We start from the raw sequence: 26,971 nt of genomic DNA on the forward strand, positions 1-26,971 counted from the left end.
GAATCTGGAAGAAATGGTTTTTCTTGTCTCTTCCTCCTAGACACAACAGGATTACCCCTGGGAGTTGCCTGTGAACCTCTCTTTTTACTGAACTATCTCCCCTGTGCAGAATTTCTCAGCATCTTGCTACCTGCCATGATGATTCCTTCCAGGCACATCACACGGTTCTCCATGGAAACTTTCTCTTTCTATAATTGACCAAGCCTGCAGTCCCTGGGACTGTAACTGCCAGTCAGCCAGGCAGCATTGCCCTTATAAGCAGGCTTTCTAGCTAAGAGAACCAAAACAGGAACCAGGCAAACCACACACCATTCCACCCCCAAAATAAATGAACAGTTAAAAGTCTACCATTGCAGTGGGAAATAGAATACCTCAGGAGTGGGTTATCCCTCAGTGTTGTACGGGACCAGCTATGCAATCTTCAGGGCCTGTGCAAGAAGAAAAAACGAGCCCCTTGTTAAAAAATTATGAAGAATTTCGAGGCAGTGATGGCAGAGCATTAAACTAAGTGCAGGCCCTTTTATGTGCAGGGCCTTGTTCAGTTGCACAGGTTGTATACCCAGGAAGCCAGCTGTTGTACAGAGGGACATTTGCCCAGTGGTTTGTGAGGGCGTCTGTATTTTAGTGCATTTTAATCTCCTAGTGTCCTGACTGAGCCATGAGGAAATTTCATTGTTTCTTCTGCCAGGAAAAGGGCAGTGCCATCCATTCTTTTTCCCACTAGGAGCTGCGGTGAGATCATGCCCCCATCTCCATGGCCAGGGCACAGCCATCTGCAATATGAAGCTACCAGGGCAAAGAGACAGGCTGACAGGGAATGACGTTTTATGATCAAGTCTGAAAAGGCTATGAGGGTGGGGAGGTGCTCAGAGAAGCCTGTGAGAGGCAGACAGACAGACAAAGAGATGGCCATAAAGAAACCGAAATTAACTTTCTGATAGGACTTACTCTTAGACACAGTCGTCTCATGAGTTTTCCCGGCACTACATTGTTGCCTTCTTCTTGTGCATCAGATAATTTCCATGATGTTGAGGGAAAGATGGCAATAGTCTCTTTCTTTTTATTTTCGAGGAGTGTGTTCTTACCTGTTTTTTTGCATATTTGTTAGGAACAAAGAAACAGGACAGGAGGTGACCAAGCGACTTGAGGATTGAGGAAGGAGATGTTATCATCTAAGCTGTGAAGCGAGAAGGGGTGGGGAAGAGCCATTGTGCCAATGGGTATTGGAGAATGACGCTGTCACAGCAGAGAGCAGCTGGCGGAGAGGTAGGCAGGACAGCCCTGCAAAAGCTGTGTGAACGAGCCGTGCCCAGCAAGGCAGGTTTAACTTCCCACAAGGGCTGCCCGTGTCCCTGTGACCCTGTCACCCCTGTGAGAATGCCAGCCTCTCTATTGTCCTGGAGGGCTGGGTACGTTCTGCTGGACGGGCTCACAGAACGTATCCCAGCATGCTTCTTCCTTTCAGTATGTTCATCACCAGAATCGTGTGTGGGCACTTTAGGGGAAACACATAGATCAGCCCAGAGGGGGCAACCGTCTGTGTGATACATTTGGTTAAGATAAGAAAAGTAATTATTCACAGTAGCCAAGATACGGAAACAATCTAAATATCCACCAACAGATGAGCGGATAAAGAAAGGTGGTCTATATACACATGGAATACTATTTAGCCTTTAAAAAGAAGGAAATCTTGTCATCTTGTCACTTGTGACAATATGGATGAAGTTGGAGTACATTATGTGAAGTGAAATAAGCCAGACACAGAAAGATAAATACAGTATGGTTTCCCTTATATTTGGAATCTAAAGAAGTAAAACTCATAATAGCAGAGTTCAGAAGGGTGGTTGGGGGAGCAGGGGTGGGAGAATGGTCAGATGTTGGTCAAAGGGTACAAAGTTTCAGTTATGCAGGCTGAGTAAGTTCTGGAGAGCTAATGTACAGCATGGTGACTATAGGTAATGCCACTGTGTTGTGCTACTTGACATTTGCTAAGAGGGTAGGTCTTAAGTGTTCTCACCAAACACACACACACACACACACACACACAGAAATGATAACGATGTGAGATGCTGCAATGTTAATTAGCTTGATTGTGATGATCGTCTCACAACGTATACGTGTATCGAAACATCAAGTTGCGCACCTTAAATATATACAATTTTTATTTGTCAATTATACTTCAATAAAGCTGAAAAAAAGAAAAGAAAAAGTAATAGCACATTTTATAATTCCTTTGCTATTTTAGAAAATGGGTTTTGCTTTGCCACAGAAGAACACAAATAGAGAAAGTAGTACTCAAAAGGGGAGTTAAAGTACTATTCCAGCAGGCGCCGGATTAGCCAGAAGGTGAAAGCGGCCCCCAGACGAGGCTGTCTTCAGGCAACAGGCCCTATTTGTGAGTGCAGTGTATCCTAAAATTCAAAAGAGGGCAGCAGATAACTTGCACTGCCTGTAGGAGCAGGAAAGCATGTAACCTGAGGAATGTCAGCAGGAAAATTTGCTGGTTTTTCAAAACTCACGTCATGCAAGGGGTAGCTGAGCCAGAAATTCGTGTTTCTAGAACCGTGTGTTTAAATGCAAAAGCAAATATTTGATTAATGGGATCTAATGAGCTTTGGTGATGTTGAGGGGCAAGTGTAGGCAGATTGCCCACCATGGCAGCCTCGTGCCACCTTATTTAGTGATCTAAAACCCTGCGATGGCAGCGTCAGCCAAGTTGGGGCCGAGCACAAGAGAAACAGCCTTGGAGTGTGAGGTGAAGAGGCTGCCTGTCTGTGTTTGCTGTCTTGCAATTGCTTTTGCTATTTCTCTGCAACGAGCAGGACTCTCCTCACAAAGCGTACGCAGTTTCTTCCGTATCTGGTAAAATTTTCGGGTTGTGGGAGGAAGTGATTCTCTTTGAGATTTTCCACTGCTTCCAGGAGAAAGAAAGTTTGTGTCAGGAAGGACAGGCCCCAGCTCCTTGGGGATTCGGGGAGGCCAAGGGGAGGAAGGACAGATAGAGAGGAGAACTGAAGCTCTTGGGTTGAAAACACAAACCTGAACCTGACCCTGCAGAGTACTGGGATTTCATCCCGAGAATCACCCAATAGACCTCTTTATGATCTAGTTTCCCGAGAAGGTAATATTAGGGTGTGGACCCCAAACACGGTTTCACAAAGAAGTTCTGTGTCTTTTGGCAGCGGAGGAACAGTGAACAAAATGCAACCTTATTTTTAAAATAAATCTTGAAATGATATTACAAGGCTTATGAGATTTGTGATAGACTTTTTTATTTGGCCTGGTTTTAAGTAATTACTTGCACTCCTGATTTTTTTTATTAAAAACATTTTAGAATCATTTCAGCCTAGCAAGAAAGCATCAGACTACATCAGCAATCTAAAAGATGTTGCCTATAAAAGTTGAACCCTCTGTTTATTTGGAGCATATTTTTGATTTCTAGAAAGAATTGGAAATTCTTTTTTACTCCATCGACAAGTTAGAGCACTTAAATTGTAAAGAGATTCTATTAAGACTTGGGAAAATGCACATTATCTTTTTTAACAAAAGATATTGAAATTAACAGACACTATACTGTGTAGACACACACCTGATACTAGATGAAGGGTTTCTGAGAAACATGCCCTAAAATTTTGTACTGATTTAATATTAAACAATTACTACAGAGCTGAGTTAATCAGCCCCTTTATAGATTTTGGCAAACAGAGGATTCTCTTCATATGTATAATAATAAAAACCAGACTTGGCAAGAGCTCATGGGTCTACAGCGATTATGTATTTCTTTGTATTCTCTAAAATATTGAGGCAGGAGATTATTTTTTTTACTGGTGTTTTACATGCCATGAAATTAGAACTGCAAATTGACAAACAAATTCATAGGGTCTCTAGTGTCTATAGATCATTAAGGACTTCTGGGGCTTTTGTAGGTTTCCTTGGAGTCTCCTTGTAGAATAACATAGTCCAGAGTGATCACAAGGTCTTTCACCTCAAAACAACTCTAGATGAAAAGACACATTTCTCTTTCCAGAGCAGTCCTCTAGAGTTTCAAAAAAATAGTTTTGTTCTCTTAGGAACATAGCCCTCTCAGGAATAACTCCAGTCGGTCCTCAAATTACAAATACAAAAAGAATGGCTGTGTTTACAGAATTTTTATAAGAGGAAAAATGATCTGAAGAGAAAAGAAATATATGCATCAGAACAAATAGGAATGTTTAAAAAGAAACAACTCCTACGATAAATGCAAAAAAAAAAAAAAGAACCACCTGATAAAATAAATGATTCTACTATATGGTGAACTTAAAAAAGTATCCTAGACTGCAATTTGGAAGGCCTGAGTTTTGCTGGCAGCTCTGCCCCAATCTTAAGTCATCTGACAAAAGGCACATTTTAAAATGTCACAGCCTTAGTTTCATTTTCAGTAAAATGAAGGAATTTCTATTATTTTCTGCTTCACTGATGTATTGCAGTGGACACCATGAACTCCCAAATACCGTTATCTCTACCCTGTTGAATTAATGTCAGCTTTAGTTTCATAAGGAAGCACTGCTATCAGAAATTATAAGTGTAAATTATAAAAGGCACACTTTTCTAAGCCATGAAGAAATAGACAAATTTTTTGCTGTTTTCAACCTTAACCTGACTCTTGATTACCACCTGATATACTGTGTACCACTCTGGTAGCAGATTTTTGGTTTCCAACATTGTTTCTCTACCAGGAGACTAGGCTGAGGGTAGCCAGATGACTCTGCCCTGAATATGAGAGTTCATGTGCAGAGTTCTCCCCTCCGTTTCCATCCTCAGCATCTCTCGTGGTTCTGTAGCACTTAGCTGTCTATCAGAAAATAGATCAAAAAGCAAACAAGCACTCTGCCTGACCATGTTAACAGCAAAATCAACAGATATAAGGCCCCTTTTAATTTCCTGTAAGCCATCACCTATTTCCTTCTGCCTTCTGGCTGCTGCAGTTCTTTCTTGCTCCTGACGCTTGTCTTCCCTCAAATCCTTCTTCTTTCATCAACATTTATGTCATTTATGCCTTTGGTGTGTGGAGAACTTCAGGGTTATTCTGGAGAGAAATAAATGAAACAGAAAATAGCTTCTGCACTGAGAAGGCTTCAAATCTGTTCCCCCTGAAGTGTTTGTGCATTTTTGAAATTTTTGTCCTCCATATGGAGTTAACACACACACACACACACACTCACACACACATGCCCTGCTCCTCCATTCTCCATAACCCCCATTTTCATAGTGGAACAGGGCAAGCACACTCTAATCACTCCTGTCCCTAGGCAGCGAGCACGTGACTTGCTGAAAACCTACCTCCTTGGAGCAATAAGATGCATAGGGACAGGAATGATTCCAGCAGAGGAACCGACAAGTGCTGAATAGCTCATGTGCCTGGTACTGTGTCCTATCATAAGAGAAAGTTTAAATAAGGCTCAGAGAGGTTAAGTAACTTGCCTGAGGCTACACAGAGCTCAGAATCTAATTCTAAAAACTTACTGATTTTTTCCCTCTCATAAAATATCTTATTCAATTTTGGAAGAATTCAAGCTATTCGTCATTGCTTTTCCATTCATAAAAATTATATACAATTCTACCAAGATGAAATCTATTCTATGAAATTAAGGTACAATTGTACCATATCCCAGTCTTACACGTTATTTAGTATTTTAGTCTTGGATAGCCAAGAATTAGGACAGTTCTAAGGCAAACACAACAATTGGGGTAAGGCCATTCGGCCTATTTTTCTACATCGTGTTATAGGCAATCCCTTAGGAGGGTATAATCCACTAGGGGAAATGAAATATTTTTTCTAAATGTGCTTTGCCAGAAGAATCTCTTTACCATTAAAGCAATCCTGCTCATGGCTGCCTGCACAGGCACACATCTCCAAACATTTTTTAGGCCGTCACATAGATGTAATGAGAGAAAGTAATGATTTGGAATAGCACATAAGAAGGCGAAAAATTTCTTTCTTTTAGGTTTTTCCCTAGAAAATAATATGATTGAATGCGAAAGCAAAGTAGGTTATTATGAATGTTTTGATGCATAGCAAGATTAGAATGGAAAGCAAACGTTCAAAGGGATCAGCATGTTAACCTGAGACCTGTCCCAGGGATCCTGTTCCACAGTCCCCCGTGGAAAGCAGCTTCCTCCTGGGCACCCCTGTTACCAGGTTCCCTCCTCCTTCTAGCTGTTATTGCACTTCTGGTGCTATTATATTAACCTTTCCTCATTACTCGCTTGGAGCACCTGGAAAATTGGAAATCGGTGTCAAAGAGTAGGAGAAACACACCACGTGTGGCATAACAATATTAGCTTAAACCTCCATATCATTTTATAGCTTGCAAGGCTGTTTCTCAAAATGGGGTTCCTGCGAGACCTGCTTCAGATTCACCAGAGAAAACCTACAGCGCAGACTTCTGAGCCCTGCCCTAGACCCGATGATTCAGAGTCTCAGTGGTGGGGAAAAGGAGACTGGGGGTACTCAGGAAACTGTGATTTGAGAATCTCTCTAGATGATTTTTATATATACCAAGATTATAATCATTGTCTTATAAAATATTTTCATACATGTTGTTTCTTTCAAGAAGCTTCTGAGCTAGGTTATTATAATTATATACCCATTTTACAGATGAGGCAATTGGAGTGTGGAAAAGTTACTTGTCTGAGGGGACCACAGCTAACGAGTTGCAGAGCTTTGACTAGAACCCAAGTCTTTTGGCTTAACCTGACTGGGCGTTCCCCTTCCCCACAGCACACCGTTTCCATAGACTGAAGGGTGAGTCTGCACACACAGATGTGGTGATATCATTATGGGGGACAATATAGGTTGAAATTCTTTCATGAATCACGCTTTTGGTGTTGCGTTTAAAAATTCATCACCAAACCAAGATCACATAGATTTTTTTCTCCTAGAATTTCTTCTAGAATTTTCAAAGTTTTTCACTTTACCTTTAGGTCTATGATTCATTTTGAGATAATCTTTGTGAAAAGTGTAAGGTCTGCATCTAAGTTAATTGTGAACATCCAATTGTTCCAGTACCATTTGTTGAACAAACTATCCTTTCTCCATTGAATTACCTTTGCTCATTTGCCAAAGAGCTTTGCAAATCTTGATCCTTGTTATAAAAATACTTTCCCTCTGTTCTTTTTTTCAAAAGGCCGCCAGATCAGCCCAGCACTTAATAATTATTTGCTTGAGATTTGACCCCACCTTGTTAGGAAAGAACTTGAAGCAAGTTGTAGATTAGGGCACAGAGCAAGATAAACCACTGAAGAATAAACTGGAGTAGGATCCATTCATACTGAGTCTTGTGGCCGTGGCTTAGAGATAGAGAAACCAGATTCTAGACCTGACTCTATCGCTTCACCTTTTGACCTTCTGCTTCCCTCACTAGGAAATGAGAGGAATGTTACAAGACGTACTCCAGGTTTATAATTATACGATTCCACTTCTAGGGCCCCAGATCGTGGTGGGGTAATGAGACCTTCTATCTGTAAAAGGCTTTCATTCGTGCAGCAAGCTTGTCCTTTCAGGACTGACTCATGGGGATTCACTGCATTTATTGTGGCTGACCTATCCCACGTCACTTCATCAATGCATAAGAACAGAGGTCTAAGACACACACGCAGAGACCTGACCGTACAATTTTCCCCAAGTCCCCCCTGCCTGCCGCATGCATTCATCCCCATCACATCCTGCGTCAGTGGTAGTCATCCCGTCTTGCCCACATTTTCGTCCCAGGCATTGACGCATCTTTGTTTATTTACCCACCATGGGTCAGGGATGTTTCTCTCTCCCCTGGGAATGCAGGATCGGCTCTGCCACTCTTCTCCCCTTCTCAGTTTCTCCTTCCAACTCTCTACCCGAGGCTGACCACACTCCCTCATTCTCAAGAACACACGGCTTATATGTTTTCCATGTTTAAGGCAGCCAAAGGCTTTTAAAGATAATGAAAATCTCTCAGCTGCAATTTTGAGCTGCAAAGAATTTGCTAGATTTGCTGGCACAGAGAGTTACAGGAATGTTCTTCTAGTACTTGTGGTCTGGAATCCTTGGAGAGTCAGGGATCTACCAGGAACACAGACATGTGAAAATAATTATACTATAACACAGCGGGGATGGAGGCTGTTTTGGGGGTGAGGAGCACAGACATCACATAATTTTTGCCAAAGTGGTAACAGTTCAGTCTTGAAGGATGGTTAGGTAGGAGTTTAAGAACAGCTAAGACTGGGAGCGGGAGTCCAGCGATCCAGGCAGGGGTAACACCATATGCAAAGGAAGGGAGCATGAAAGAGCATGCCATTTTGGATGTGGATGGGTTAGCTCTTACCCACAGGTGGGCAAGGCTGACCTAGCTGGTTTGGCTGTCCAGACAGTTGCCCCCTGCCCCACCCCTGTTGCTCCACAGTCCACGTGTGCCCTCTCTGAGGCTGCTCCCTTCTTAACTCTCTGGAAATCAATCACGCTCTGTCAAGACAATCACACTGTCAAAGCATGCATTGCTGTCTAGCACACACGGGACAAGATCTTAGCATAAAATGCATGCTAAGAAGACAACCAGAAGTGGGGGAGAGAAAGGACTGGTGGGAAACTACTCTTGAAGGATCCATAGGTCCAGGTCATAGGAGCCTTATATGCTGGTCCAAGGAACTGGACTTCTCTGTGTGAGCAGAGGGTGACGGTTGAGGAGTCATACAGTTAGATTCACATGGAAGGTAGAAAAAGGGCTAAAGATGACACGAGGAGACTAGATTAGGAGCCCACCTCGAGTCCAGATGTGAGGTGGACCGGGCACAGACTGATAGAGTAGCAGTGATGCTGGAACCTGGGAGGATCTCAGAAAATTTCAGCAGGAATTTTTGTGCTCTGTTGAGTACGATGGAGCAAGAGATAGTCAAGCTGAATTCCCAGGTTTCTGACCTCAGCAAGGACGAGTGTCATTAGCCAAGGTGAGAATCCAGAAAGAATGGTAGTTTTGCGGGAGACGATCAAATCCTATTTCCAATCTACTGCTTTTCAGAGGTGGAGAGGACCAGAAGGCAGTTAGAGATACTGGTCTGAAGCTCAGTTGCAATTCAATGCAGATGAAAGGACCAAGGAGTAACTGAGCACTCTGGGAAGAAACTGTCTTAAGCAGGAATTCTATATTTAGTTTAACTAATATTTTACAAGGCTTTGGGTTAGACACCATGGGACACACAAAGAAAAATAATAGTCTTCTACTATAAGGAGCCTACTTTGTTTTAACTACAGCCCTGGACTCAGGTTCAACATGTATGATAAGTGTTTCCAAGAATTATTGCTGAAGGAAAGCATAAAATTTTAGTCTGTAAGTTTATGTCTGTTTCCTGGGCTTTCTCTGAGGTTTGACATACAAATAAGTACTTCCCCCTTTTGTCTCTCTTTTTTTTTTTTTTTTTTTTTGAGATTTCTTGTGAGGTTAAAACCCAATTCTAGGATATGATATAAACATGATAATTGATTTACCTGCTCTTTATTTCCTACTCTGCCTTATGCTTAAACATAACATGCCTGGTTATTGCAGTGCAAAAAAATGGAAGGTGCATCTTTATGGAAATTCCCAATCTTAGGGAGAAAAAATGGAGAGAAAATGGAGGAAAGTTAATATAGTTTACTTATATAAACAGTGAAATTCCTTTTGAAAGATATTTTTCTGTATGTTGACTATTTTTAGAGACACACACTCAAACACAACTATAGTCTCTCAGTCGACTGCTAAAGCTTATGAAAGAAGTAGTAAATATTTAAAAAAATGGTTAAAATATTTAAGGAATATTTAAAATATTTAAATAAACACTTAAGAAACATGTTATGAATTTGCATGAAGATCTATAGAACTGTAATACTTTCCTTTGGAAATTAAACTTTGGAATAAAAGACAAAATTTAGAAATTTGATTTTTATATGCATGCCAAAAGTACTGATTAGCATTTTATATAGAATTGAGAAACTGTAATTAAAAGCAGATAACGGTGTCTTGTTTCACCAGGAATTTGCTTATTTTGCCAATACTTATATAATCTCTTAGAAAATTCTTCTCTAAAGTATGAGATTTCTTATTGGAAAAAATTTCAGATAGCAGTGGATTCATGTAGAAATTTGTTTTGGGTCTCTTATTTAAACATCTTAAGGTCAATTTCTCTTTAGTCATATTTTAGCCAGTGGAATATAGGTAACACAGTTTGTTCTTCTTTCCCCAGAAATGGATGTGTTTACTTTGTTGTGGACTTAGACAGGCTTTTCAAATTACCTTCAATTTTTACAGTTCTCTTTCCATATCCCATGTGTGATTTTGCTGTGAAGACTTCTGCACGGTGAAACTAGCTTCAGCAGCCTACTACTGACTTCCTTTGCTTTGGCGAGTATAGAAAACCTTCGGCAATGTGGTTCAGACCTAAATTTTAGCACTTAGTGAAACTTTTTACGAGGAACCAGGATACGAGTAAGTATGAAAGAGGCACTTGAATGCAATATAGACTTTTAAAAATGCATTGAAAATTTGAGAGCATTTTCAATTAAGTATATATGACTGCAGGTTGTCTCCCTTGAACAAATTAGTTCCCTTTTGGGGGGGGAGGGTTCTGTATCTTTTAAAGTATTGATTGAATCAGTATTCAGGGTAGAACTGTAAGTAAAGTTACAATTCTAAAACCTTTTGGGCAATAGTTCTAATTAATATAAGTCACATTTTAGCAAAATGTCATGGGTTGTAATTGAAAGACATCATCTAGGTCTGAAGAATACCTACTAAGAGCAGCCATATTCATTCTGAGGCGGGTAAATTAATTTTCCGGACTTGCAAAGCAGAAGCAGGAAAGTTTTCCTTCTTCATAAGCCTAGAGAGTTTGGTGTTTGGCCCTGTTGAGACCCAGGGGCTATCTGAGCTGATTAACATATATATAATTAAAGTGCACTGGCTAGAAAGGCAGAGCCAGTCTTACTTGGCCCTGTACCACTGTGAAATAATTTCTTTCTGTCTGCATTAACTTTTTTTTTTTCTTAAATCTAGTTTTCCCTGGACATCATCCTGCTGCCTTCTTTAAGAATATTGCTTCCTATCCTAGCAAGCACTAAAGAGTAGAAAAGCTTTCCCCAGCATTCAAACTAGATTTTCTTTCCATTCATATCGCCATTTTTCATCACATGGTAAGAAACACTGTAAATAATTGAGGTGATCCATCAAGAGACCCATTCTTGATAATGAAAAATTGCATAACTCAGTAAAAGTCAATTAAAAACCACAAACTTCAGAACCTTTTGCTTAGGGAAGATTTATTGTTATAGAAGTCATCTAATACATTAGATTTGTGGGGTCAAAATTTTAAAAAGTTCTAAAAATGCAGTTAAAGCTTGACAATAAACTTGAGTAAGATTTACACAATTTCAAAGTATATTAGTTATTTGAAATTAAAAGGTTTGTTTGTTTTTTTTCTCTTCCTTTAACATGAGATGTCTGAGGTGTTAGCATTTTATAACAACCTTAGAAACAACATCCACTGCGTGGGATACTTTTTTTCCTTTGAGGGTTTTAAATGAGTCTTACTCTTTGGTTGTACCTATACAATGAAAAGTCTACTACAAATTAAATGAGAAGTCAGGATATTTTCCTTTGCTAACCTAAATATCCGAATAATTAGAACTACCTAGATAAAAAACTCAAAATATTTTTCTTATCTGGTTGCTGGGTTAGGACACAGCCAACATTTTATTGGAATGTAACATCTTGTACAAGTGCATTTAATTTTTTAAAATAAACAATGACTTTATTTCTTTAGAGACATCATATGCTGCTTCAGCGGGCGACAGGAAAATGCCAACTTTCTGAAATGTACTATCTTATAACACTTTTTGACTAGTTTTTCATTCCCAAAATATAAATTTAACTAAGGAGCAACATCTATCTCCAAAAACCAAAAATATCCATTTTGTTTTGGAGTTCATAGTCCACCAGTGTAAGTTTTAAACTGTGTCCAAAGGCTTAGGTAAGGTTCAGCAGTCAGGCATGACAGATGCATAATTCTAACCAACAGCGCACATGTGACATGCTTCCTACTGAAATTAAACTGCCAAATAAAAAGGAAGAATTGTGCCCTTTTTAATAACAAAGAATGCAATCGTTAGAATTCTTCAGATTTGGAATTCCAGCAGTGTTCTAGTGTTTTCTTCTTGATGTGTGACAAGAATGAATAATATAAAAAAATAAAAATAAACCTCATCTAAACAAGCAGTCCTTTGACTTTATAAGGTTCAACCTCAAATACACCAAATTCTAAAAATATCCAAGACCAGCAAAATATCAGAGCTGTGGGGATAACATGCTGGAAATAAGACAGATTTTTAAATCTTTTGATTGATTTTAACCTATTAGCAATAATTTTGTTCATTTCTGTTTAGACATTGCCACTTCAACTACTAGGGACCATGGTATTTCATAGCCATATAAATATTTGAATTGGACCTGATAAAAAGTCCCTGGGGTCTATAATACTTTTATTCTTGTATAATCTGAAACAAATCCTTTCCTTTAAAAAATCAAACAGATTTACACACAGTTGACTATTTACAAAGCACCCAATTAAATCCTACTTAATTCTCTTTCACTCTAAAAATTCCACCTAACTTGTGTGTAAAGTACCCATCACATTAAATGCATAATGTCCACAAACCCTGACAGTCCTATCTAACCCAGAAAACGTTACCTTACTTAAGGAGAATAGAGAGTCATAAAAAATAAGTATAAGGTTTTAAAGAAATGAGACCAGAAATCACAGTACAAGACAGATAAATCTACTTTAATATTCACATGTAAAAGTTACACATCACAAGAGATTGGACAGTAGCTTAGCGGTAACTAACATTGCTATAGTGAAAATCATTTTTATAAAAAAATAATCTAGATGCGGTCATCAGAATTTTTGGTCTACTTAAGTTAATGTTTGAAGATCGACTTTTATCCCTGCTTGAAGGATTTGCCATTATGCCTTTTTATTTTTTTCCCACTGTTTGCTATTAATATTCTTTGGAGGAAGGAAAGCAGAAAGTGTTCATTTCCAAGAGTTTGTCCTTTGGTAGCAAGCAGAGAACATTTTTCATTTCTATGATTTAAATAATCTGTACAGACATGAAACTTAGTGACATTAAGCTTTAGTGTAAAATGAAGAGTGATAAGCAATTTCTTTCACTCTGATAAAACAATAGATTTCATAAACTCCTTAAAGATTCAAGCATTTCCTCATCCTATAAGCAAAATCATTCAGAATCCATTTTGACCTCAGTTAAAAAACAAAAACCAAAACACTCTTTATGTGTTACACTATAAAACCCTGTACTTAAAAACTGATAAGGTATACTTTCAACATGTATGCTTCAAATACAAAGATTTCAATCTAGGTTAAAGAAAACACATTTGAATGGACTCAGAACAAGTTTATTTTGTGATTAAACATCTCATGCAATCATGCAAGACCACTAGCTATAACTGTTACTTCCGAGTCTACAATACTGGGCAAAACAAAAACAAATTAAAAGCCAGGCCAAACAGAAAAGACATTCAAGATATCAAGAGCTCTGCAATTGAGCTGAAAAAATAATTTTCCAAAAGAAATATTCCCATAGATTAAAAAAACACACACATAATATTTACAAAAAATATTTAATTAAAAATATCTTATAATTACAGTAGTCTATTAAAGCATATACTTTCTCACACTTATAGAACATCTCTATATATACATGGTATGAAATGTCACTCAGTTATCTATACAATATGTAACATTCTTGCAGGGAAAAGAAAGTTCCCTGCCCCGTTATAATCATCTATTTTAAACAATAGATGTAAAAAAAAAATATCTACAATGCTCTGGTATATTAGTAAAGCTTCAAAACAAAAATTGAGCCCCTTGGTCACAAAGTAGGCTTCTACAGTCGGATCTATTCTTGATCTTCTATTTATCAGTTCTGTCACACTTAAGCTTAAAAGTTTAACTGCACCTCCAAAAAACACAGAAATGTACAATTCACAGCAGTTATAAATGAAGAGACAAAAGAGAAAATGTATGTAGAATGTTCATGAACGTGCAAAAAAAGGATGAAAGTTGTATTTTTCTTTCCTCTCCCCTCTCTCTTGGAATGACGAATGAAAAGGTTTCTAGATTTGTAGATGTTTTTTTCCTTTCCTCCGGTGGCTTTTTCTCTAACTTCTGCTCTTCCCCCTCCCTCTCTAGTGCTCCTGGCTCGGGCTCAGGCGGTCGCACACCTGTGGAAGAGGAATGAATAGAGGGGGTGTGTGAACCTTCTCGCTGCAGACTAACTGGCGCCACCGACCAAACTCAAGACATGCTTGATCAACAACCCAAAACAAACCACCAGGTCAGACAACACCCGAAGCCTGCGGCCGGCCGGGCCAGACGCCGAGCAGGCAGCAGCGGGCCCCCAGGAACCCCGGAGAGGAGACCCCCTGCGGGTCCCCTGCCCGCGTCCCCCTCAGTGGGTGTTAGACTGCGCGGGGAAAACGTTGAGACAGCTTCCACGACCACGAGGGTACCCTCCCTCGGGGGGTAGGGAGGGTAGGAAAAGCCCACTGGTCACCAGGAGAGACACGGGGGCGGCGGGGACAAGAGCCGATCTGTCTCCATTGAAACCGAACCCCGAGTTCTAAAGCGAAGTATGGGGTTCACTTACTAACTGGGTGGCAGGGAGAGAGAGGATGTCTGCCTCCTTGGGAGTTTGCCCCCAGAAATGCTGGGGGCAAAGAACACCGCGGTGCCTGGCACCGGAAGCCCCCGGGGACGGGCTTCTCTGGCGACCGGCCACCCGAGACGGGAAATGCGCGCTCACCTGGACAGCGCGGCTCAGCGGCACAGAATGCTGTCGCCCTGCTTGTTCACCGCGCCGGCCTGGAACAGCAACCGAACATCAAGGGAAAGGTTAGCAGGCGCAAACAACGCACTTGTCACGGTCCTGGATTCGTCCTCGGAAACCAGGCTGGCGCGCCGAAACCCCCACCCCACTCTGCAGCCCCGGGGGCCCTCCGGGCTCGGGCTGGACTTGACAGCCCAGGATGCGCACAGCCCCGAGTCCCGCCCTGCGCATTCTCCCGGACCGCGCTCGCCGAGCCCAGCAGGCTGCCGGCGGCCCGGGTCCCCCGGAGGAGAGGGGGGAGGGGGTTGTCATTCTTTGCTGGCCCCTGCCAGGAGAAGGGTGAGCGCCCGCGTCCCGCCACCCCGCCACTGTGCCCCCAGAACCCCGCGGAGCCCGCCCCCAGCTGGCGCCCGGCCTCTCACCGGGTCGGTGTTGAGCGCCGTGAGCGGGGTCCGCGGCGGCGCGGCCGGACAGGTCCCGGCCGGGTGGTGCGGCGGCGCGGGCGGTGGCGGCTGCCTCAGCAGAGCCGGGTGCGTCTCCAGCGCCAGCTGCAGGTCCAGGATGTAGTCGATAACGTGCTGCAGGATCTCCACTTTGCTGACTTTCTTGTTGGGTGGGATGGTGGGCACCAGCCTCCGCAGGCGGCTGTAGCAGTCGTTCATATCGCACTGCAGGCACAGCGCCGGCTCGTCGGCCGCCGCCTCGGCCGCCTTGCAGCGCGCTGCTGCCGCCGCCGCCGCCGCGGCTGCCGAGCCGCCCAGGCTGTGGCCGTGCTCGGCCAGGCAGCGCAGCGCCAGCTCCCCGCCACCGCAGCCCGACGGCGCCTTGCGGCCCGAGGGGCGCACCGGGCTCACCGCCTTCATGGCGCGCGCCCTGCGCCCTGCGCGAGCGGACTCTCTGGGGCGAGCGAGGGAGGCAGACAAGCTCCGGGCCCCCGCCCGCGGCCGGCTCCGCTCCCTGTGCCTTCGCGCCCGGCGCGCTCGGGGCACTGCGACGCTCCCGGCGATCCCGAGCCCAACAATTGACGGGAGGGTCGCTCCGGGTTTTGCTAGGGGATCGCTGCTCAGGGGGCTACACTCGGCCCTAACCAAAGGCAGGAAAAATCAAAAACACCGGAAGAAAAGTAGCCCACCCGGGTCTCCTAGTCACTCCCTTCGGAGAGCCGACTGAGCCCGGCGCCGCCGCCGCGCTCCCCTAGCCGGAGCTCTCCGCACTCGGGGTACTACTCACAACCGCGCCTCCTCCACTACGCTCTCGCCCAGCCCGCCGCGCAGCTGCATTTATAGAGCCGCGCGCCCCGGGGGCGGGGCCAGCGCGCGGGCCGGGTCGCCGCGCGAGCGGAGCGGAGCGGGGCTGGGCGCGCGGGCGGGTGCGCGGAGGGAGGAGGCGAGGGCGGGGGCTTCGGGCGGTGCTGGGGGGCGGGGAGCCGGGCAACCCGAGCGGAGGAGTGGGCGGGGGGTCGGGAGTGGCCAGCCAATCAGGCGGGCAGTGCCACCTCAGGGAATGACGCTCGGGCCAATGGGAAGGGCACTCCATGCCGTCAACGCTGTGGGTCGGGGTTCTGAGAAAAGAGAGCTGGGTGGGAGTTGGGCCAGGCTGGTGTGTGCCCAAGGGAGGAGAGAAGAGAGAGAGAGAGAGAGAAGTTCCTGCGAAGAACTGCGGGAATGTGCGGCTGGAATTCACTCTCTCCCCCTTCCCGCCTAGGCTGCCGAGGGAGAGCTGGGCCCTGCTCACGGATACCCAGCCACTTCTAATAGCGCGGCGCGCGGGGACCCTCGCCACCCGTCACTCCATCCCTGGGATTCCAGTGCCTTGAGAAAGACGCACGAACAAGGCACGTTCCTTCTGTTCTGTGTTTCAACCTCCTCTATTTTATTATTCGTCTTTTCACAATTGCCGAAACCATAATGATGGAATGGAATGTGTAGCCTTTCCGTTTTCTTAAAAACAAAACAAAACAAAACGCGAAAGCTTAGTAAAAGTATTTACAAAAAAGAAAAAAGAAAAGAATGCCGAATCGAATGCAGGTTTTTGGTGAAGGGACATATAAATAAAACAAAAACGTGGTGGTGGGGTTTTCTTGGCTTTCTTTTACCCATCTAGATGCAAAAGTGGGCTCAAGAAATGCAATTGCCTTGCACATTAAATTAGAGCACGTAAAGATTAAAAATGCATGGACACGGAGTATTTAAAATTCCACCATGACATATAATATTAATCCGTTTTATGTAAAATTCATACCTGTGACTTAATTTAGGCCATTAATGCACCGCTTCACGTATTAGTCAGTGTACCCCGCTTTAAATAAGATGATGAGAATGTCCAGAGTCTCCTCCTTTGGCAACAAAGCATTAAAATTCACACTTCCCTTCTCTGGGGTCCTGCTTGGGCCCCACCCTGCAAAAAAAGCCTGTTAATTAAGGGCGTTTTTGTGTTAGGGTTCTAATGGAAAAGCTGTCCTTCAAGGGTTCAAAACAAAATTGCACAATGAACTTTGGTGGAGCATTGTGTGTACCCTTCAAGAAAAAAATTGAGCCCTTCAGATGAGAAATGAGCATAAAAATTCTCAGTCAATGGGGAAATGAATTTTGAGTGCCTTCACTCTACAAACCCTCCCACCTTTAGACACGCTTGGAGATGAATTAACCCAAGAATTTTCTTCATTCGCGTACTCGACATGGATTGGTTCCTTCATTTTCATAGATAATTGAGAGAAAGAGACATGGACCTCATTTCTTCCTGTCTACTCTATGTATGTACTTTAGTTTCTTCCTACTTCCCTTCCCAGAATTAAAATACCTGCACCAGGCAGATATTTTGTTTAGCCATGTCAGTACTTTATGACTATTGCACTACTATTTCCCCAGAGCACATTCCTTTTTCCTGATGAAATGAGGAGCAACTATTTAATGCTGGTTTCACAGGTAGATGCAATAACGCTCCTCTCTTCCAATCCTTGTTTATATGTGACTGCCTGTAATAATTGTTTGGAAACAATTCACATTCTCATTCATTTATGTGCATACATAAATGGTCTACGTATACACATTTATTAAGAAAATCAGTGTTATAAAACCCAAAAGAAGGACTTTCTTTTAAAGACAGGCATAGTCATACACATTCTTAAATTAATATAAATACACAGGAGAGAATACTGTGATTTTAGATAGAAAGTTGGGAGAGGGAGCACTAGTGAGTGCAGGCTATTATCTTAGAGCCAGTCATGTCATCAGAGCTGATGATGATAAATGAATATATGTATAGATGTTTTGTTCCATTGACTTTTCTCTTTCCTAGTGTTTAAAAATTGCTTAAAAATTAAGAAGCCAAGATTTTTCTCTGTCTGACAAAATATAACTATGCTAATATGCCCAGGGCACGCTCACATTTAAATCTTTACATATCCTAACTTGATTAAAATTAAAATTTGTTTTAAATATGTGACACAAAGAAACAATCATATCCTTCTTTTTAGAATTTGCTAAATCTCAGAGAACCATGTCCTGGATATGGCAAGCAATGCCAAAGTTTCAGGTTTTGTTGGAGGTGCCCTGTGCAACTGGCTTACAGTTAGAGAGACGGAGTTACTTTGTGTGTGTGAGGTAGAGGGAGGTTCAAAGGAATGTACCTCAGCCTCATTATCAAGAACACCCAGGAAAAATGTGATCCCTAAATCCTGCTGGAGAAGTAGGCAGAGGCAGTTATTGTACTCCTTGTTTTGAAGGTTGGAATGCATGAAGATATTAAAAAATTAAAGTGCTACATAAAACATTACACAATGGGATTAAGGAATACGATCCTGTGTTTTTTGGCCCATGAAACCAGAGAGTACTAGGGCTACGCAATGTATGTTTTTGTATTCTTAGCCATGGGCACTTATTTATATGACGTCGAAGCTGAAGTCATGAAAGACTCCCGGGACTGATAGTTCAAAACAGAGTTTACTCAGCAATGATCAGATTTTGGATAAACCTTGTAAGTTACATTATTTCTATTGTGCAGAGAAGGAAATTTAGTTTGTGACTCTTTTTCATCAAAGTGCTTCACTTGTACTGGTGAAAAATAAGATGGGTTAACCCAAAGCCCTTTGCCATGGAAGTACTAGAGAATCCCCAAATTTGCCTCAATAGGAACCTGGAATGAAACACACATAGGAGAATTGTTAGGAAGCCCTGGTGACCAGAGTTGCGTACACACCCCTCCTCCAGACAAAGAGGTCTGTGGCTCTCTCTTGGGATGCATTCTCCATGCTACTAAGACCCTTGCTGAACTGCAACACCCAGGCCCTTCCAACTCACAATCACCCTGTGTTTACATGAAACAAGGGTATCAAAGCATATTGTACTATCTATTCAGCCCAAATGTCTTTTCAGGGCTTGATACTTCTTTCTCTATGGCCTCCAGGGAAACAGTGGGTGGGCTCAGACACACAGATAAATATGAGTGTTCCCATGCCTTGGTCACTCTGTAGATGCCAGTGGTCACTGAAGGAGGCACATGCATTCTTAAGGGGCATAAGAAACCACTATGTACTCTGCAGCAGGAATGTCCCTTGCTCTAAAAGAGTAAATTGGGCAATGTGGCAATACAAGCTCAAGGCTGCTTTATCAGGCACTAAGCATTACAAACTTGTGCTACCCTTGGATTGCTGATTCCAGTCCCGGAAACACTGATAACCTCCTGGTTTGCTAGGTCTTGGAAAAGGCTTACAGGAAGATGTTGTGTAATTAATGTGGCTGGGCAGATGTGGCCATCAAAAATGCCTTTTTTTCAGTTTTGAAAGGTAGTCTGTTTAAATAAGAAGTATATGGCTTTTGGCCAGATATGGTAACTCATACCTGTAATCCTAGCACTTTGGGAGGCTGAGGCAGGAGGATCACTGGAGGCCAGGAGTTCCAGACCAGCCTGAGCACCATAGCAAAACCCCTGTCTCTACAAAAAATAAAAAAAAAAAAATTTTCTAGTCCTGGTAGTGCATACCTGTAATCCCAGCTACTCGGGAGACAGGCAGGAGGATCACATGAGCCCACGAGTTTGAGGTTACAGTGAGCTGTGATGATGCCACTGTACTCCAGCCTGGGTAATAGAGGAAGACCCTGTCTCTAAAAGAAAAAAAAGTTGTGACTTTAAACTTAGATTAAAAGACAGAAAATGGGAAGAAAGAAGTAGAATTTGTTTTTGCTTTAGGAGATGTAAACACCATGCATGGGCTCTGGAATGAGACAGCTTGGGCTCCAATTTTGGCTTCCTTTCTTACTAGTTTTATATCATTAAGCTGGGTTCTTAAATTCCTGTACCTTTCATATTTGAAATGAAGATAAAAATTTCATTTTTTATAAGGTGTTTATGAGATACACTCACATATATACATATGGCCTAGATATAAGAAATTGTGTAAGTTTTGAGAATAATGTCTGGCACATAATAAATGGGCAGACAATGTTAAAATTTATTATCATTTTTGGCAAATATCTCTCAGTCTGTGGCTTGTCTTTTCATTCACTTCATGATCTCTTTTGAGAACAGAAAATTTTAATTTTGTTGACATCCAATTTAGCAATTTGTTTCTTTATGAATCATACTTTTGGTATTGTATGTATTTAAGATATCTTTCATAACTCAAGGTTACAAAAGTTTTCTCCTAGAAGATTTATACGTTTTGGGGAGAGTTAGTTTCATGGTGTGGAGTTTATGCAGTCACACACGGTCCTGTACTCAGAAGGGCCCTACTTTTGGGTTAGTGATCTAATCTTGCCATTTTGAAATTCTTCCTAATTTTTTAACATGGGGACCTGCATTTTCATTTTGCACTGGGACTCACAAATGATGTAGCTAGTCATTGTCTTCTGTTTCATGTGTAGGTCTATCATCCACGTTGAGGTTATTTTTGTATGTGGAGCAAGATATAGATTGAAGTTAATATTTTTGCATAGGTAGATCCCATTGTTCCAGCACTCTTTGTTGAAAAGACTATCCTTTTTCCATTGAATTGCCTTTGTACCTTTGTCAAAAATTGGTTGTCTACAGTGTATATGTCTGGGTCTATTTCTGGCCTCTAAAATCTGTTCCACTAGTCTATTTGTCTGTTTTTATGCCACAACTACATTGTCCTGATTACTGTAGCTTTATAGTAAGTCTTGAAATCAGATGGTGTTGAGCCACTGATTCTCCAACTCTGTTCTTCTTTTTCAAAGCTGTTTTGGTTCTTATGGATATATTGCATTTCTATATAAATTTGAGAATCAGTTTGTGGTTGTCTTCAAAAGTGGACTTGTATCCAAAACATATAAAGAACCTATACCCAGAATATTGCATATAAAGGACTTTCAAAACACAATAATAAGGAAACACAACTCAGTTAAAAAATAGGCAAAAGACTTGAGCTGAAAATCCACTAAAATAGAAATAAAAATGGCAAATGAGCACATGGGAAGATGCTCAACATCATTAGTCATTTGGGACATACAAATCAAAACTACAGTGAGATACCACCACACACCTGTCAGAAGTGCTTAAAGACCTAACATACTAAGTGTTGGTGAGTATGTGGAACAACTGGAACTCTTTATACACTGCTGGTGGGAATGTAAAATGAGGAAAACTACTTTGAAAAACAGTTTGGCAGCTTCTTAGAAAGTTAAATATACACATACCATATGACCCGTCCACTCTACTCCCAGATATTTACGCAAGAGAAATGAAACCATCTATCCAAGGGCCAAAGGGGCATGAGAATGATGGATGTGTTTACTATCTTATTAACTCTGTATCATATTGCTGTCATTCAGATACCACAGTGTTAACTGAATGGTGGGGAGATGTATTCTAAAGCAGGCATGAGACATATACTGATTTAATATTTCAGCTATCATAGTTATCCATTAACATATTTCATCGCTTGATGGAAATAGACTATGCTAAAAACCACATTCACTCCTCCTTGTTTCGTATTGTTCTAGCATAACATGAATTTAAGTCTTTGAGGAGGACCCAATCTGATTATTTGAAATGTTTTTTCCCATTCACAAAAACTAAAGCCATATTCTGCACTCTTGCCTCTGTGCTTCACTCCAGTGGTAGCTGCCTCTATTATCCCAAATTGGCAGCTGCCATGATGCAGACACTCACTGGGTAGAGAAGAAGCCTTATCATTCCATATTCAGGATGGTCTACCATTTTTTTTGTCCTCTCCAATCTTTCCTTAGCAAGAAAAAGAAAGACTATAACAGGATTAAATATAGTCTACTGTTACTTCCAGAGCAGGGAGCAAAAATTCCCAATGGGTACCATATTTTTACCTCTAAAATTCTATTAGCTCAACCCGTGTAAGTGCAGCTTCTCCATTGAGCAAGGGGAGGGATTCATAGGGGTAGATAGAATGAGGATTAACTGCTTTTGAATGTCCTAGGAGAAAGGCAGTAAATAAACAATAGGGGTAATATACCAGCATCTAGTACGTACTAGATACTCAAAGTCCACTGATGTCTATGCTATTATAGAAAGGGGCCTGTAGTAGGTAAAATGGTTATGAAGATGCCAAAGAGATCAAGTTCTTGCTTTAGCTCACATTATCCTTTAGTAGAGAAATTCTAGACAAGAATTATTATTATTTCTTAAAAATTCATCACAATAAATATTGATACGCATCTGTCTCCTACATTCTTTCTTTGAGCAGATAACACCACAAGTGACGTCATCACTAAGAACTGTTCTGCTTAGAGCACAAACTCCTTCTAGGTTCACACTACTGAAAAGGTTTTCTTTATATTTCTTAAAGTAGATACAAAATAATTATAAAATATAGAAAAAGCATAATTAAATGTATTTTAATTACTTTGAGGAAAAATACTAAATAAACAGTAAATTTCTTCCCACCTTGGAACTGAATACTGAATACGGGTCCAGTAAATCTGCCTTCACAGAGAGAAAAGCTTTCCCATATTTGACCATATCTTGGTCATTGTTCCAGAGAACTGATAGAATGTTCAAGAAACAGTTGCTTCCCACTCCCTCCCACCAAGAGGAATTTTTGAGACATCTTTGTAGTCCCCATACAGTTGTTCTTGGTTGTTGGATAGGCCACGATGTCAGTGAACTTTGTACCTGCAGTGGGAAATGACCGTTTAATGAAGATGAACAGGATGAAAACTCACTTGCACGTGAAATAACTAGTACATTTTTTATGCTAGCAAAACATGTGCAACAACGCACTAAAGGTGTTGAAAATTCAGCATTAAAGGAAAAAGGACTGGGTTAACTTTGAACTTTATCAATGTTTGTAGTTCTACATTAAAATACTCCAGTTTAAACAAAACCATCTCTTTGGAAGGGATTTTAATCCTGTAGGTAGAACTATTTTCCCATGAATAGAATGAAATCAAAAGTATATTCCTTAAAGACTAAAGGCCTTAATGAAATATCATTTCTTAAAATGTATTAGTAACTGTTTGACAGAGAAATGGAAGTTTGGTAAAGCATTAGATAATACTTGGTCTGATGGAACCATGTTTACCACTTAAAAACCATCTTGTTCATTAAGTCAACATTAATGTATGATTCTCTCTTTAAGTTATGTTTTAATAATAAGTAAAATAAGTGCTAACATGCAAAATAAGATAATTACTTTGACAACATTGCAAAAATGCAACATATATTGTCATCAAGGTTAGTGAGCATAGGATTGAAGTTATGTGATGTCAAAGTAACTTGTTGAAAATGTTTTTAACATTGGCAATCAACCCATTGTTCTGTCTTTATCAGGAATCTACAACCTGTAATAAATAAAATGATTTTGCCCTCTGGCAGATTGTTAAATGGGCAATGTTTCACACCTTCCAATATTGTCCGTTAATAGTCTTTCCAGAGCTGCCACCTCTAGTCTCTGGTGAACACAGTAGAAAGAATATTAATGGTTTCTTTATCCAGCTTCTGGAAAAACAATCCTCATATACAATGAGATGTATGCTTAAGACTTCTATATTATGAATTTTACCAAGCCTAACTCTTCAGCCTTAGTTAAGGCTGTCTGTTAACCGATCCTTCTTCAAAACTGTTTCAATTCAATAAAGTTGATTCAAGCCAACTCTACACAAACATGTATTGTACACTTATTGTATGACAGGACTGTCTTTAAGAAAAATAAGTCCCTTACCTTCATGGAGCTTGCTGTTTAGAAAATGGCTTAAACAAATTAAAAATCAATTAATGCAATACAGTATGTTGGATGCAACAATGCAGACATGGAAAGGGCATAGTGGGGGCAAAAACCAAAGCCTAAGTCAAAGGAAATTTCCTAGAGCTGGATCTTGAGAGATGACTTCATCATTAGAAGAAGATGTTCCAGGTGGTGGGAACAGCATGTGCAGAAGCTTGGAGGAATGAAACTGCAATGTTCCTCCTTGTTGTTCTCTCTGCCTCAATTCAAACACTCCACCTTCATTTCCTTATATTCAATTAGGACTTTTCCTCATCTTATGATAGTCTTTCCATCTGAAACACTTTCCACTCACACTTCTTCCAATCCACAGTCATCAACTCTTTCAAAAGACATTGTAGGACTTAGTAATGCATGGTTCTTCATCCAGAAAACCATCTCTCATTAATTCCTTGGCTATAATCACTTTCAAATAACTTTACTTTCTATTTTATAGTAAAAGTATATACAAATTGAAAAAATATCTGAAAATACAGAAAAACATAAAAATGAAAATAAAGATCATCTACAAACCCACACCTAGAAATAACCTGTTAATAAGTTATTGTGCATATTCCAGATTTTCTTCATGTATATAAATATTACGCATATAAATATTATTTCTTGAACAAAAATTGTAGTGTGCAATACTTATTCTTGGAAACGTAATTTTTTTGGAAACCTTATTTCATTTCATATAATGTAAATACATTTCCATAGCAATAATTACCTGTCTTTGTAATACTTTTTATGGTTGCATAGTATTCTATTACATGAATGTGCCATAACTTCTTTAACAAATCCTTTATTATAAATATTTTAATTGTTTACATTTTTTTTTTTGCTTTGTAACGTTATCATGTCTGGTGTCCTTATTTCTTCTCAATATTACATCACAGTTTGCAGCTGTTGACATGCTACTATGAAATTTTTTTAAAGCTATGTCAGGATTGTGTGTTTTAGATTTTCAAGGAAGTCAAAACATCTTAGAGGCAAGGCCAGTTCTTCCTTATCCTTTTGTAAGTCAGTAAAGAGAATTATTCATATAGTAAGTTCTCACATGGCTGCTCGGATGAATTGGCTCTCAGGTCAGTTGCTCAGGGTGACCTGCAGATTTTGCACATGTTCAGAGAGTGGCCAGCCTGTTTCAGTGGGAAGCAAAAAGGCTAGAGCAGAGTAGTGAGAGGTCCACCAGATCAGCTGATGTCCCAGGAAAGTTCTAGATAGAAAGATTTAGGAGAGCAACTAAAACTTTAAATTATAAATTTGCTAGAGATCTTCTTAGGTGAGGAAAGTAGTAGGAAGGAGATGACACAGATGTAGAAAGAAGAGCATGTGGTCTGCAAAAGCAAGAATAGGAACATACACGATGAGTCGAGTCTTGGTTCTCTCTCTGTTGGTTCTTTTTCTCAATGCAGGGTTTAGCACTAGGCTAAATTTCCTATTCTTTTCTTTCAACTCTTTATTTTCTCGCCCAATCAGAACATAAATGCAGTTACAAACAATGCCAACTAATCATTATATTCACCCCTATTGACCCAAACCTTTTTATTCCCTTAAGTCAAACCAGTTTTCTTTTGAAGTCTGTAGTAACCACTATACTGTAATCTGATGGCAAAAGATAAACTCTCTGTCCTATTGGTAAAAATGTAAATGAGGACTAAGTAATTAGAAAAGCAATTTTTATGAAGTTTCTTTTTGGAGATTCAGATGATCATTCATTTGATTGAATAGCCAAACACAGAGCTATGTGATATAAATACATATAAGGGTTCTATTCAACATTGTGAATTTAGAAATGGCAATTATAATATATTACCAATATACCTTGTTTATTTTGGCAAAATTTGTCTTGGAATAGAAATATCTTTACAATAAAAATGAGTTTTCATTTTTTTCAATTGGAATATGATTAATGTTTTAATTCATTGATGAGGCAGCAGTTTTATAATCCAGGTGGTCAGAAATCTATTACTCAATTTCTGAAAGGACGTGAAATAGTGATAGCAGAGCAGTGTTCCTTCATCCTGCCACAGCATGTTTACTGAGCCACTCCTGAGTCATTTTTATATCTGTCCTGGGGAACTGAAGAAGACTGGCTATCACTGTAGTAAAATGGCGGTTCTACAATATTTATGGCAGGTGCTGTGAAGGGGCCTCTTTCTTCTTTCTGACTTGAACTGCCTAAAAACAAATAGTATTAACTGTCCTATGTCTTGATCAAACTTAGAATTGTTTCAAGAAGTGGGAAGAAGTTGTGGCCATAGTTCTATTTCTGCTGTTCTTGTCAGTGAATTTGCAGACAATTCCAGATTTTCAGGGTGGGTGAACAGACGAAGCGAGTGTGGTAGCCAGCTTTCAAGACCGTTTCTCAACCATCCGTCAACTTGCTAATGGGATGGTATGTGGTGGAGTGGGGAAATTGGCTCAAGGTCTCCTTGTCATTCTCTTTCTTTTTTGAATAAAAATTACGCATCTAGAACAGCATGGCTTCTCTTCTTGCCCGTTTAAGTTTTATAATTTTATCCATGGTTGTAACACATGCTGAATAAAGGTTATTTTATAGCGGGGTGAGGCAGGGGGAAGAATTTGGATTCACTTATTGGAAGTATCCTGACACAAACTGAATAAATATTCAAATTTTTCAGAGATAACATAGCAAAAAAAATTACAAGAGATGGGGTTAGGGATCCAGGTCTAACATTTAGGAAAGTAAATATAAGGAGGCAAAAAATATTAGTGAAGGTGTTTTGAACCAATGAGCTATTTTAATTACAGTTGCTGGAACACGATATATTTACTAGATAAACACATAGCATTTCCCATGTGTTCAGATATTGAAAGTGCAATATCATGAGCTGGGTGGGAGATTGGACTGGAAATTAACT

General features: G+C 40.7%; 1 protein-coding gene across 1 annotated transcript; it reads right to left on the bottom strand.

Annotated features, from left to right (window-relative positions):
- Positions 1-11,285: 11,285 nt before the first annotated feature.
- Positions 11,286-16,146, bottom strand: ID4 (inhibitor of DNA binding 4). The gene is made up of 3 exons (XM_069493343.1): positions 15,313-16,146; positions 14,867-14,925; positions 11,286-14,285 (listed from the first exon to the last, which is right to left on the bottom strand). The coding sequence occupies exons 1-2, from the start codon at positions 15,751-15,753 to the stop codon at positions 14,881-14,883; spliced, it is 486 nt and encodes a 161-aa protein (XP_069349444.1). The 5' UTR covers positions 15,754-16,146; the 3' UTR covers positions 11,286-14,285; positions 14,867-14,880.
- Positions 16,147-26,971: the final 10,825 nt, after the last annotated feature.

Source organism: Eulemur rufifrons, chromosome 18 (assembly GCF_041146395.1).
Source record: "Eulemur rufifrons isolate Redbay chromosome 18, OSU_ERuf_1, whole genome shotgun sequence".
Lineage (NCBI taxonomy): Eukaryota > Metazoa > Chordata > Mammalia > Primates > Lemuridae > Eulemur > Eulemur rufifrons.

Bases quoted from the DNA above. Each gene is read 5' to 3' on its own strand.
- ID4 (XM_069493343.1), bottom strand. From the start codon at position 15,753: ATGAAGGCGGTGAGCCCGGTGCGCCCCTCGGGCCGCAAGGCGCCGTCG. The intron at 14,926-15,312 runs GTGAGAGGCCGG...TTGCTGTTCCAG, and splicing joins CGGCGCTCAACACCGACCCG to GCCGGCGCGGTGAACAAGCA.